This window comes from Cherax quadricarinatus, unplaced genomic scaffold (genome assembly GCF_038502225.1).
Source record: "Cherax quadricarinatus isolate ZL_2023a unplaced genomic scaffold, ASM3850222v1 Contig535, whole genome shotgun sequence".
NCBI lineage: Eukaryota > Metazoa > Arthropoda > Malacostraca > Decapoda > Parastacidae > Cherax > Cherax quadricarinatus.
Genome location: NW_027195561.1, coordinates 119,923 through 135,029, shown reverse-complemented (window position 1 = coordinate 135,029; position 15,107 = coordinate 119,923). Strand labels below are relative to the sequence as shown.

General features: G+C 42.3%; 1 protein-coding gene across 2 annotated transcripts in view; it reads left to right on the top strand.

Moving 5' to 3' along the window:
- Positions 1–15,107, top strand: part of LOC138851408 (uncharacterized) — an 89,845-nt gene that overhangs the window by 11,444 nt on the left and 63,294 nt on the right. For both annotated transcript variants that reach the window (XM_070080499.1, XM_070080500.1), the window contains exon 2: positions 9,622–9,782. In XM_070080499.1, the coding sequence (XP_069936600.1) occupies positions 9,622–9,782 (161 nt within the window). The remainder of the gene's footprint in view (positions 1–9,621; positions 9,783–15,107) is intronic.

Genomic DNA, 15,107 nt, shown 5'->3' with positions numbered 1-15,107 from the left:
GCATGCCACTGTGCATAGGCTTGTGGTACACAGAAAAAACAAAACCTTATCTGAGAAATGGGCATGAATATCATGAAAAGGAAGCAAAGAATTTGATTCCCATTCAGCTTTATACTTAATGGAAGGAGCAAAATTATTATGGGCATCGAGGAATGGTTGGAAGAGACCAGAGTCATGGGGCCAAAGAGCAAAAAATGTCATCTACATAATGGAGCCAGAGGAAAGGGCGCACATCAATGTAAGGAAGTAGAATACTTTCCAAGTATTCCATATGAAGGTTAGCAAGAACAGAAGATAAAGAGGAGCTCATAGCGACACTGAGGGTTTGAGAATATATGCCTTGGAAAAAGAGGAATTTGAGTCCACACAAAGGCAAATAAGATCAAGAAAGACATCAGCAGGTATAAGGAGATGAAGTAATCCTTCATTGGCCTTCTCTCTGAAAAAAATTAAGAATATCATCAAGAGGTACATCACCCTCTCCCAACATCTTACAGGTTGGGAGAGGGTGAACAAGTTAGTTTCCTGCTGAAAGGTCTCTTGATGCGATCAAGAGGGATGGAAACGAGAGGAATGTAGGTACATGAGGTACAAGACTTCAGCTTTGCAGAGATAATCCTTGCGAGCAATGATAACTACCGAATTACCTTTGTCGGAAGAGAGAATGACAATGTTAGTATTAGATTTAAGAGAAGAAAGGGCACATTGATATTAGCGAGGAAGATGATAATTCTTAGACAACAAGCAATCAAGAACAGGAACGAGAGCGCCACGAAAAGTGAACAGGTCAGGAATATTACGAGAGTGAGGCTGACGAAAGGAAGCAAAAGAGCTAATTAGGTGAGTGCCAGCGTGAGAGGCAGGTGAAGAGGCAAAGGAATGGCCAAAACCAAGAAGTTCAAGCTGATGTTGAGAGAGTGTGACAGAATACAAATTAGTAACACTGAAGTCTCCTCAGAAAATGGAAATACTCCTTTTTATAAGAAGGAACAATAAATTCAAATTCAAATTCAAAGTTTATTCTCTATAAGGATTACAATGCTGAGTTTACAGAAATTTGGTTATTGTTTGGTTTACATGTAGTAAAATTGTGATTACAGAGTGTACCACTATGCCCCGGCATCCTTGAAGATGGATACCTCAATGAGACTTTCATTCTCCTTAAGAGAGATTTGTTTCCTGCTGATTTGTTTCAGTGAGTATCACAACTTTTTTCCCTAATGGTAGCGGCCTGTTCAACTAGCCATTATGTTAACTAACTTGGGACAAGTAGCCTTTATGTGACCAGGCTTGCGAATAGCAGGTGATGGGTTTGGGATTCTTGTCTCTTGCTCCATTGAGGCAAATGTCATTGTTCACCATACCGGGTTTGAGGCAGATATCGTTGTTCACCATGCTGACTTTGAGGAAGACGTAGTTGTTCAGTTCCAGCCTCTCTATTTGTAATCCAGTCACAGGTTCATCCTTGATGATGTCTGTCCATATCAGGCTGCTAGGAACAGGACCGTTCGGACGAAGAGCAGTTGGCCTCAAATGGGTCAGCAAGCCTAGCCGCCTCTAATGAAGTTGCCACTGAATGGTCTTCTAAGAATACCCGAACCTGTAGTCCAGCTGACTAAAGTAGGGTGTTAGACCATTTGCACTAATCCACTAGAATCAGTGACACCATTGGCTTTGTACCACTTAATGAATGTTCTAGATTGCGTACGAACGAAGTCCACATAGGACTGATCCAATTGGCTCATGTTCGTTTTAAATTCTCACCAACATTTGACGAGAATGCTCTGATTTGCTTTACAGCATCGTAATTAACAAACTCATCATCACCCAAACTCTTGTGCTTTGCCGTATAATGCTGTATGAATGAGTGCTGCCTCTGCCGGCTACTAGTTAAGGTAGGGTAAGTCAAGCTCCCATTTTCTCCCGCCTTTTCTCCCCCTCCCTGAAAGTGATAGTTTGACTGCCGGCTGCTTGTTAAGGTAGGGTCAGTCTAGCTCCCGATATCCCTTCCCCTCCCTCTTCCCCCCCCCACTCGAAAGGTGACGTGTGGGGCTCTGGTTAAACAGTAAATCACTAGACTCACAGCTCCCAACTCTACTGTAAGTACATGCCTGCCTTGTATTCTAGTGGATTTATTGGTTGAAAGCTTCACTTTTGATCAATGATAAACTTAGTCTTTTCAGCCTTGCTCTATATTGACTGTTGTAATAATCACCACATCTTTTAAGTATCAGACTTACCATGGAGAGTGATTATTTAAGCAGTGGGTAACCTGTCTATCTTTCCAGCTTGGATGTCAGAGAGGGTCACCTGGCAATCAACGAGCAGAACAGGAGAAGGACTAACGTCCAGAGACTTCTCCATTTTGTATTGAACTACCTGTGCATCTGTAGGAAATTGCAGGACGTAACTCCACAGCATTGCAGCGGTAAAGAACCTGTTTTGCTGTCATCGGGATATTATACTCACGGCAATAATCTGTGAAGATCTAGCCAGTGGTGGTCACCAACACCTGCGACCCCCCCCCCATCATCAGCAACGGCTACGATTTCAACAACAGTGTCACCAACACCAGACACCCACGTTTTATATACATTTAAATTAGCGTTGAATTCAGTTATCATTTATATTTTTCATTTTTCATTTTCTTTAATGTAGGATTAATATTTCATATTTAAGTGTTTTACATTTTATATTTTCTATATAATAAAGTGTTTATGTTTGTCTGTTATTATTTCTTTTTCTATTCACTAATTTTCCTGAGGAGGAGCCAGCCTGAGTAATACTGACTCAAGTTGTTACAGGGCTGAGTAAGCCTTCACAAGTGGCGACCTTGCCAGGATCAACTCTACTGAATCAAGATTCAACTCCATCTCGAATCTACCATTGGAACTTCAACGCCGCATACCACAGACGGTTACCACCAGCCATGAGTAATCATTCTCTATGGTAGGACTACGGTACAGGTATTTAAAAGATTTGGTGATTGTTATAGTCTCAATTTATTGTAAGTCAAGTCAGGCAGGATATAATAGTTAATTCTGCCACTTTTTCTTGTGAGCTTGAAACACTTTGGAGGATTAGACTCTAGGGACCCGAGATTTTCCAGTGGCAACTTGTTTCATTGAGCTCTTCGTTATATCAAGGGAACTGTCATAGGACACTCTTGATTTGTTGGTGAGAAGATTGGATGGTCAAGGGACCCCATTCTACTTACTGTTTGCTCGGAGCCGGCATAGAACCCTTTGTTTTAATTAATACATATTGTTTAATTGAAGCAGGGATAGAGCCCTCTGGTTTATTTACAGTTTGAGTGGAGCAGGAATTGAACCCTCCATTTTCTTTAATACCCGTTTCATTTCCCCTGATAGTTTAAGTTATTCTTGCAAGTATGGATGAATACCAGTTTTGGATGAACGCTGGAAGTAAGTTAGGAATAACAGGGAAAAATTTAGAATCTTTCATTAGTGCTAAGATCCAGGAAAGACTTGAAAGAGAGAGAATTGAGAGAGAAGAAAGACAGTTAGAAAGGGAAAGAGAAGAAGAAAAGGAGAGAGAGAGAATTGAGAGAGAGATCCAAGAAAGACAGTTAGAAAGGGAAAGAGAAGAGAAAAAGGAGAGAGAGAGAATCGAAAAAGAAGAGAGAAAGGAGAGAGAGAGAATCGAAAGAGAAGACAAAAAGGAGCGTGATAGACTTGATCGTGAAGAGAGAGCTAGAGTACGTGAGGAACAAGCTAAGATACGTGAGGAACAGGTTAAATTAAGGGAACTTGAGGAAAGAGCAAAGGACAGAGAATATGAGTTAAGAGAGAGAGAAAAGGATCGCGAGCTCGAACAAACTCGCCTTGAATTAGAGAATAAGAAGTTAACTTTCTCACAACAGCAATTAGATGAAGGAGTAATGGAACAACGTGCAGCTAGTGCACATATTCCAACACCTAATTTACCTCCCTTCACAGAGGGGGAAGACATAACTTTTTACATTATCAGGTTTGAAAATACTGCTACCCTCTGTGAATGGCCTGCTGACACCTGGGCTACCAGGTTAGGAATGTTATTTTCTGTTACCGCTTTGAATATCTATGCAACTTTGTCGCAGGATATTATATGTAATTATAACCTACTGAAGAAGGCGATCCTTAAAGCATATCAAAAAACCACAAATTCTTACAGGAAAGATTTCAGGTATGCCACCTTACAGCCTGGCCAGAACTTTCAGCAGCTACAGGTAACACTCTTTCGTTTGTTTGACTTTTGGATAGAGAGTTCAGGAATTGATCACAGTTATGAATCTCTTAGAGACTTCATGGTTGCTGACCAGTTCCTGACAGCTCTTCCCCACCAGATACGAACATTCATCAGAGAACGTAACCTGATTAAAGCTGAGGAAGTTGCTGAGGCTGCTGACCTGTATGCTGAGGCTCACAATTCCTATAAAGACCTAAAGGGATCGAACCCTAAGGGCAAGGGTTCATCAGACCTTAAGAAATCAAAGCCTCTAGTGGAAAGTAAAATGACTTCTTTTATTCCTGTTTGTCATTTGTGTGGTGTTAAGGGACATAAACGTCCAGATTGTCCTTCTAAGAAGGTCCAAAAAGTTGGAAGATGTTTTAAAGACTGTAATGACCAAGCACCCTTCTGTTCAGGAACAGTTAATGGACTTAATGTATCTACCATTTTACGAGACACTGGATGCACATGTATAGTCATTTCTGATAAGCTGTTTCCTAACCTTAAAGAAACTCATTCCTCTGCTATACTTTCAGACTACTTGGGCCGTACAGACACTTTTCCAACCATCCGTTGTTACATTAGGTCTAAATGGTTCACAGGTTGGTCTGAAGCCGTACTAGCTCCCATCACTTCTTGCTCCGTACTAATAGGTAATGTAAAAGGTGCCCTTCTTCCTTCTGAGGTTGACCTTTCATCACCAAAGATGGACATAAGTGTTTCAGATCCTCTTCCTGTAGAGTCAGAGAAGCCCCTCGAAAGTTCAGATGAGACAATGTCTCGCGAGATTCATGTGGGATTAAAAACCAGTGATGATACTCTCGAAAGCGAGGAAGTAGGATCACAAGTTCACTTGTTAGATGAAAGTGAAGATATCACCTCCGATACCATAAATGTCTTGACTAGGGCTCAGACCAAAGCCCAGGCTTCTCCTACTGTCCATCCTTTGATTTTCCCTGACTTTAAGCCTTTAGACATATCGAAGGACTCCTTTGTCAATTTACAACGTAATTGCCCATCTCTTCAGAATTGCCATAATGCCGCTAAACAAAATCAAGTTATCCAAAGGAAAAACTTTTCATATAAATTTGAATATATAAAAGGTATCTTGTACAAGTCAGTATTCAAATTAAATTCAAATGAGATAGACTATTCCATCTTAGTTGTTCCAAGTCAATGCAGAGAGACTGTTCTTAAAATGGCTCATGACCTGCCAGTGGCCGGACATTTCTCGCATCGTAAAACTTTAAATAAAATTAGGGAAACCTATTTTTGGCCTAAAATGTCCTCAGATGTCACTAACTATTGTAGATCGTGTAAAGTTTGCCAACTGTCATCCTCCCGAGGTACCAGGCGAGTACCTATGGTCAAAATGCCTATCTTTACGGTACCGTTTGAAAGAGTAGCTATTGACATCGTTGGTCCTTTATCTCCACTTTCATCTGGGGGACATAGATATATATTAACATTGGTTGATTATGCTTCGAGTTTCCCTGAAGCCATACCCTTAAAGACCATAACTACTACAGAGGTGGCTGAAGCCCTTTTGTCCATCTTCTCCAGAGTGGGCATCCCTAGAGAAATTTTGTCTGACCGTGGGACACAATTCACATCTGACTTAATGCAACATCTATACCAACTTCTGGGAGTGAAGCCTCTCTTCACCACACCCTATCATCCCAGCTGTAATGGGAGGATTGAGCGCCAGCATTCGATTCTCAAGTCCATTTTAAGGAAACTTTGCTCCCTTAAACCTAAGGAGTGGCATCGTTACCTACCCTGTGCTTTGTTTGCCATGAGGGAAGTTCCCAGTGACTCTTTGGGGTTTTCACCTTTTGAACTTCTCTATGGTAGACAGGACCGAGGTCCACTGTCCATCCTTCATGACTTATGGACTAATGAGGAGGTAAATGCTGAGGTTCAGTCTTCTTACCAGTTTCTCCTTGACCTTAGGTCCAAACTTGAGGAGACCTCTGACATAGTTTCGAAAAACTTAAGTTTGTCAATGGACCAGTACAAAACCTATTTTGATTCCAAAAGTCAGAGGAGAAATTTTAAAGTAGGTGATGGAGTTCTTGTACTTTTGCCTATCAAGTCAAATAAATTATTAGTAGCATGGAAAGGTCCATATAAAGTATTAAAAATTTGTGGGAAAGTTGACTACCTCATAGAAGTCAAAGGGAAACCTAAGCTTTATCATAACATCCTTAAGAAATATTACCGAAGAAATTCGGTTAACTGCCTTAATAACTTCGACTTAGTTTTTCCACACGAACTTGATAAGACAACTGAAGAATGTAAAGTGTGCATAATTGACACCTCTAACTTAGACTATGATGAAGAACTACATGACTTGGTGACTGTTGACCACTCGGACGCAACCACCATTAATATTAATGAATCTTTGGATGACCATAAGAGACATGAAATACTTCAATGTGTGAGTAACTTTTCAGACGTCTTTACTGATATTCCAGGTGTTACCTCCACGGTAGTCCATAAGATTGACTTATTGACGGACAATCCTATCAAACGTAAATTATACCCAGTTCCAGTTCACCTTAGGGATGCATTTGACCGAGAGGTAGACAAATTATTAAAACTAAAGATCATTGAACCTTCAGTATCTTCATATTGTTCACCAGTAGTCATGGTTAAGAAGGAGGATAATTCATATAGACTTGCTATTGACTTCATAGGCCTTAATGCTATAACTCGGTGGGATGCTGAGCCTATGCCCTTAATAGATAGCGATCTACACAAATTTTATGACGCTTCCTTCTTTTCAGAGATTGATATTGCACAGGCATATCATCAAGTAATGTTAGATCCTTCTTCTAAGCAGTACACCGCTTTTCCTACACACCAAGGACTGATGCAGTATAGAACTATGCCCTTCGGTTTGGTAACTGCCTGTGCTACCTACGTAAGACTGATGAGAAAGGTCTTGGGTAATATGCCAAATGTTTCAGTTTATTTTGATAACATTTACGTAATGACATCTACGTGGGGCGAACATATCCAAACATTAACATCAGTTTTGCGTAGGTTACGCTCACATGGCCTCACTGCCAAGCCGAAGAAATGCTTCCTTGGGTATAACAAGATTAGATATCTTGGACTGATACTTTCTAATAACACTCTGCAGCCTCTCCCCAGTAAGATCAAAGCTTTATTAGAATTTAAATTCCCCAAAACCAAGAAACTCATGCGTAGCTTTCTTGGTTCTGTAAATTTTTATGCACGGTTTATCCCGAATCTTGCTGATCTTACAGGCATCTTATCGGACTTCCTTAAAAAGTCTGTGAAGGAACCTCTTGAACTTTCCGACGTAGCTCGGGAAAAGTTTAATGAGATTAAAAGTATCTTTGCGAAAGACCCTATACTTAAGATTCCAGATATTAATAAAACATTTTGTTTGAGAACTGATGCCTCCAATACTGGCTTAGGTGCGGTGTTACTACAATACCATGATGGTACTCCCTTCCCTGTATGCTTCCTAAGCCGGAAACTCCTTCCCGCAGAAACAAGATACTCCACAATAGAAAAGGAATGTTTAGCCCTTGTGTGGGGTATCTCCAAACTTAAATTTTATTTGCTGGGAAAAGAATTCATTTTAGAAACGGACCACAAACCTTTGATATACCTAGAAACTTTTAAGGGAACCAACAGTCGCCTCTTGAGGTGGACATTGGCACTCCAGGCTTTTAAGTTCCATATTGTGTATATCAATGGTTCATCCAATTATTTCTCTGACTGGTTAAGTCGTGACAGTCAGTAGAAGATTTGTTGCCTTACACGACTTCCACATGTTAGAACTTTTTCCTCGCCTATTCTTCTTATACTCCTTGACTATAAGTCTTGGCATGGGGGAGTGTGAGGGAAAAGTTCAATAGATAGGTGTAGAGGGAATATATATAGTATCAGTAGTTTCACTGCCGGCTTCTAGTTAAGGTAGGGTAAGTCAATCTCCCGTTTTTCCCGCCTTTTCTCCCCCTCCCTGAAATTGATAGTTTGTCTGCCGGCTACTAGTAGGGTAAGTCACGCTCCCGTTTTTCCCGCCTTTTCTCCCCCTCCCTGCAATTGATAGTTTGTCTGCCGGCTACTTGTTTAAGGTAGGGTCAGTCTAGCTCCCGCTATCCCGTCCCCTCCCTCTTCTCCCCCCCCCCCCGAAAGGTGACGTGTGGGGCTCTGGTTAAACAGTAAATCACTAGACTCACAGCTCCCAACTCTACTGTAAGTACATGCCTGCCTTGTATTCTAGTGGATTTATTGGTTGAAAGCTTCACTTTTGACCAATAATAAACTTAGTCCTTTCAGTCTTGCTCTAGGTTGACTGTTGTAATAATCACCACGTCTTTTGAATATTGTACACTACCATGAAGAGTGATTATTTAAGCAGTGGGTAACCTGTCTATCTTTCCAGCTTGGATGTCAGAGAGGGTCACCTGACAATCAACGAGTAGAACGGATGGAGTAGGACTAACGTCCAGAGACTTCGCCAATTTGATCTCACTACCTGTGCACCTGTATGAAATTGCAGGACGTAACTCCACAGCATTGCAGCGGTAAAGAACCTGCTTTCCTGTCTTCGGGATAGAATACTCACTGGTATACTGTGAAGAACTAGCCAGTGGATGGTCACCAACACCTGCGACCCCCCCCCCTTATCATCAGCAACGGCTACGGTTTCAACAACAGTGTCACCAACACCAGACACCATTGTAGATATTAGTGTTGAGTTCAAATGTTATTTTATTCATTTCATTTTTCATTTTTCTTTCAAATAGGATATACCTTTCATGTTTTGTTGTTTTATGTTTGATTTAATAAATAGTGTTTATCTTTGTGAATTATTATTTCTTTTTCTATTCATTAATTTTCCTGAGGAGGAGCCAGCCTGAGTAATACTGTCTGAAGTTGTTACAGGGCTGAGTAAGCCTTCACAACTGTTACACGCTCAGGTGTAGATTATGGCCAGCACACCTTGCAGAAATGCTATAACCACTTAAGAATGAGCGAAAAAGCAGCAGAGAATAAGTGAACGTATTTCCTTCCCCAAAATAAGCTGGTGTTTACAGAGTATATATGTTATGTGCAATATTTACAATTATGTACAATGCGACAAATGCAAGAACAAAACAGAGTTCAAACTGTGGCGACCATCAGGGAAGGCAAGTCAGTCAAAGATGCTTAACAAGTGTCCCACATCGCTTCACAGCTTTGGTGAGCTTCCGGTGTACTGGTATAAGGACGGGTTCACTTATTGTTCTAGGTTTAGCACCTGACTCACTAGCTGGGAGGCAGCCTATATGGGTGTATGACATAAAATGTAATATAGTCTTAGCATGCCACAAGCTTGGAGCTAATCAGTGATTTATTCTGATTCAGGAATTACCTGATGGTATTTCGGGGTCATCTGAGTGATGTGACTCTGCTGCCTTCCAGTCTTATGAGGCTCTACTTAGCTATAGTGAGTGATGACCACGCTCGCCACCTCCTGCCACAGCTGCACTCTCTCGTAACACAACTAGAGTATCTTGATGACCTAGGTAAGTGTTTCACTATTTTGAGTATTGTACGTGGTGGTGTTAGTGATGGTTATTGTGGAGAACTGAGTTCTGATGCCACTGGTGGTGTTAGTGATGGTTATTGTGAAGAACTGAGTTCTGATGCCACTGGTGGTGTTAGTGATGGCTATCGTGGAGAACTGAGTTCTGATGCCACTGGTGGTGTTAGTGATGGTTATTGTGAAGAACTGAGTTCTGATGCCACTGGTGGTGTTAGTGATGGTTATCGTGGAGAACTGAGTTCTGATGCCACTGGTGGTGTTAGTGATGGTTATTGTGGAGAACTGAGTTCTGATGCCACTGGTGGTGTTAGTGATGGTTATTGTGAAGAACTGAGTTCTGATGCCACTGGTGGTGTTAGTGATGGTTATTGTGGAGAACTGAGTTCTGATGCCACTGGTGGTGTTAGTGATGGTTATTGTGGAGAACTGAGTTCTGATGCCACTGGTGGTGTTAGTGATGGTTATTGTGAAGAACTGAGTTCTGATGCCACTGGTGGTGTTAGTGATGGTTATTGTGGAGAACTGAGTTCTGATGCCACTGGTGGTGTTAGTGATGGTTATTGTGGAGAACTGAGTTCTGATGCCACTGGTGGTGTTAGTGATGGTTATTGTGGAGAACTGAGTTCTGATGCCACTGGTGGTGTTAGTGATGGTTATCGTGGAGAACTGAGTTCTGATGTCACTGGTGGTGTTAGTGATGGTTATCGTGGAGAACTGAGTTCTGAGGCCACTGGTGGTGGTGGCTGACAAATGGTGGTCCTAGAGATAAAATGTTTTTTTTTTTATGTGTGTGTAATGTTGTTGGTGATGGAAGTGGTAGTGAGGGACTGTGTATTGTATGTTACTGTATGTGATGCTGTTACTGGCACAAGTGGACGCTTTATTCTTAATACTAGTAGTTGTATGAGTAAACTGTCTTGCTTTTTTTGTAATGCGGGTTATAATTTTGCTACTAATTCGTTAGAAGTATTGGTAAAAAACTGGTGGTTCGAATTGTGTTACTAGTGGAGGTGCAAGACGTGAACTGTGTTTTGTCTCTTATTCTGTGTGAAGGTGCTAGTGATGGTGCTGGTGTTGATGCTAGTGATAGTGCTAGTGATGGAGTTAGTGTTGGTGTTAGTATTGTTGCTAGTGATGGTGCTAATGTTGGTGCTAGTGATGATGGTAGTGATGGTGCTAGTGTTGTTGCTAGTGATGGTGCTAGTGACGGCGCTAGTGTTGGTGCTAGTATTGGTGCTAGTGATGCAGCTAGTGATGGTGCTAGTGTTGATGCTAGTATTGGTGCTAGTAATGGCGCTAGTGATGGTGCTAGTGTTGGTGTTAGAATTGGTGCTAGTGTTGGTGTTAGAATTGGTGCTAGTGATGGTGCTAGTAATGATGCTAGTGATGGTGCTAATGTTGGTGCTAGTAATGATGCTAGTGATGGTGTTAGTATTCATGCTATTGATGATACTAATGATGGTGCTAGTGATGGTGCTAGTGTTGATGCTAGTTATGGTGCTAGTAATAATGCTAGTGATGGTGTTAGTGATGGTGCTAGTTGTTATGGGACTATGGGACCCAACATGTGTTTATGTATCTGTAAGTTACTCTGGGATACCTAATTATATTGAACTGATGGGGACTCAGCTCTGAAGGGCAGATCACTCTTATGACTGAGAGGCAGCTGAGTCAAGCCCGTTTTTCTCAATGTAATAGGTTATACTATAGACACACAGACACACAATTTAAATAAGTAGTTTATAAAGTTGTAATTCTTTTTGTGAAAGTAAAATTAAGGTGTGGTAGAATTGTGTTAACAAGGGAATTGTGCTTGGCAACAGTCTTTTGTTTTCGGTAGGTGTGGGAGGAGCTTAGCTAGGCTCCTCCCTCTCTCTCTCTCTCTCTCTCTCTCTCTCTCTCTCTCTCTCTGTTGATGGACTTCAAGCTGGCAGGACCTCTTGGTCCTTCTTCTATTTCTTTTGGGCATTATGTGTGCTCCAGGGGTGAGTTTTATAGCTTAAGTTGTGGCCACCATACCCAGGGTGACTAAAGTGTGTCAAAACACTGATTAGCCCAGAGATTAGTCATGAAGAGAGAAGGGCAAAGTTGCTGAGGTGCACCATGTGGGAGAACAGGTAGGGGTGTGTAGACTTATGTTTTGAATATGTGAGTGCTGTAATTATATATTCTGTACATATCTATTTAGAATACAGTTATATTTTTATAGTAGTAGTTTAAATAATCTGTGAAGAGGGTTGGTGGAAGGATATCAGAGACACTAAGGATGATCAGTCATGATGTAAGTATTACCCTAGACAGATAAGGCCATTAAGTAAGAAGCTACCACACACTAGAACATGTAGTGAGAACCTTACTATCAAAGTAATAAGATATACTAACGTAACACTAGTGTTGGTGCTAGGGATGGTGCTAGAGATGGTGCTAGTGATGGTGCTAATAATGATGCTAGTGAAGGTGCTAGTGTTGGTGCTGGTGTTGGTGCTAGAGATGGTGCTAGTGATGATGCTAGTGATGTCGCTAGTGATGGTGCTAGTAATGATGCTAGTTATGGTGCTAGTTATGGAGCTAGTGATGGTGCTACTGATGGTGCTAGTAATGATGCAGGTGATGGTGCTAGTAATGATGCTAATGATGATGCTAGTGATGGTGCTAGTGATGATGCTAATAATGATACTAGTGATGGTGCTAGTGATGGTGCTAGTAATGATACTAATGACGTTGCTAATAATGATGCTAATGATGGTGCTAGTGATGGTGACACTAGTTAGTTTAGTTTAATATGTTTATTATGCACCACATACCCATCCTGTGGGCGGTAGTCAAAAGATTACAGAGGTACATAATGGGTCCAGGGACTGGGCCTCAAAGTTTGATAGCTGAGCAAGTTACAGAGGTAATGAATTCACAATTTACAAAGGTAATGAACTCACAATTTACAAAGGTAATGAACTCCAGGTAGGTCTAGTCACAATCATGACAAGTTACAAAGGTATTTACAGATTACAGAGGTACATAATGGGTCCAGGGACTGGGCCCCAAAGTTTTGATGGCTGAACTAGGTACAAGGTAATGAACTCACAAGTTACAAAGGTAATGAATCACAAGTTACTGTACTGAATGGTTACTTACGTTTATACATGGCTACAATCATGAACAAATTTTAGAGTAATGAGCAATTCACACTTCCACACCCGGTCACAACTGTAGTGAGTTATTGGTGCAAATATTGATTGTTGAGTCACACACACACACACACACACACACACACACACACACACACACACACACACACAGAGAGAGGGGACACAGGGACAAGGGGTCACAACTGGAAGCTGAAGACTCAGACGAGTCACAGGGACGTTAGGAAGTATTTCTTCAGTCATAGAGTTGTCAGCAAGTGGAATAGCCTAGCAAGTGAAGTAGTGGAGGCAGGAACCATACATAGTTTTAAGAAGACACACACACCAGTAGCGATCAGTGAAGAGGCGGGGCCAGGAGCTGAGTCTCGACCCCTGCAACCACAATTAGGTGAGTACAATTAGGTGAGTACACACACACAACACACACACACACACACACACACACACACACACACACACACACACACACACACACACACACACACACACACACACACACACACACACACACACACACACACACACACACACACACACACACACACACACACACACACACACATACACACACACACACACACACACACACACACACACACACACACACACACACACACACACACACACACACACACACACACACACACACACACACACACACACACACACACACACACACACACACACACTCGATCGAAGACCAGGCAGAACTACAAAGGGATCTGGACAGGCTGCAGACCTGGTCCAGCAATTGGCTCCTGGAGTTCAATCCCACCAAGTGCAAAGTCATGAAGATTGGGGAAGGGCAAAGAAGGCCGCAGACGGAGTACAGTCTAGGGGGTCAGAGACTACAAACCTCACTCAAGGAAAAAGATCTTGGGGTGAGTATAACACCAGGCACATCTCCTGAAGCGCACATCAACCAAATAACTGCTGCAGCATATGGGCGCCTAGCAAACCTCAGAACAGCATTCCGACATCTTAATAAGGAATCATTCAGGACCCTGTACACCGTGTATGTTAGGCCCATATTGGAGTATGCGGCACCAGTTTGGAACCCACACCTAGCCAAGCACGTGAAGAAACTAGAGAAAGTGCAAAGGTTTGCAACAAGACTAGTCCCAGAGCTAAGAGGTATGTCCTACGAGGAGAGGTTAAGGGAAATCAACCTGACGACACTGGAGGACAGGAGAGATAGGGGGGACATGATAACGACATACAAAATACTGAGAGGAATTGACAAGGTGGACAAAGACAGGATGTTCCAGAGATTGGACACAGTAACAAGGGGACACAGTTGGAAGCTGAAGACACAGATGAATCACAGGGATGTTAGGAAGTATTTCTTCAGCCACAGAGTAGTCAGTAAGTGGAATAGTTTGGGAAGCGATGTAGTGGAGGCAGGATCCATACATAGCTTTAAGCAGAGGTATGATAAAGCTCACGGCTCAGGGAGAGTGACCTAGTAGCGATCAGTGAAGAGGCGGGGCCAGGAGCTCGGACTCGACCCCCGCAACCTCAACTAGGTGAGTACAACTAGGTGAGTACACACACACACACACACACACACACACACACACACACACACACACACACACACACACACACACACACACACACACACACACACACACACACACACACACACACACACACACACACACACACACACACACACACACACACACACACACACACACACACACACACACACACACACACACACACACACACACACACACACACACACACACACACACACACACACACACACACACACACACACACACACACACACACACACACACACACACACACACACACACACACACACACACATTCACACACACACACACACACACACACACACACACACACACACACACACACACACACACACACACACACACACACACACACACACACACACACACACACACACACACACACACACACACACACACACACACACATACACACACACACACACACACACACACACACACACACACACACACACACACACACACACACACACACACACACACACACACACACACACACACACACACACACACACACACACACACACACAGGCAGACTACAAAGGGATCTGGACAGGCTGCAGACCTGGTCCAGCAATTGGCTCCTGGAGTTCAATC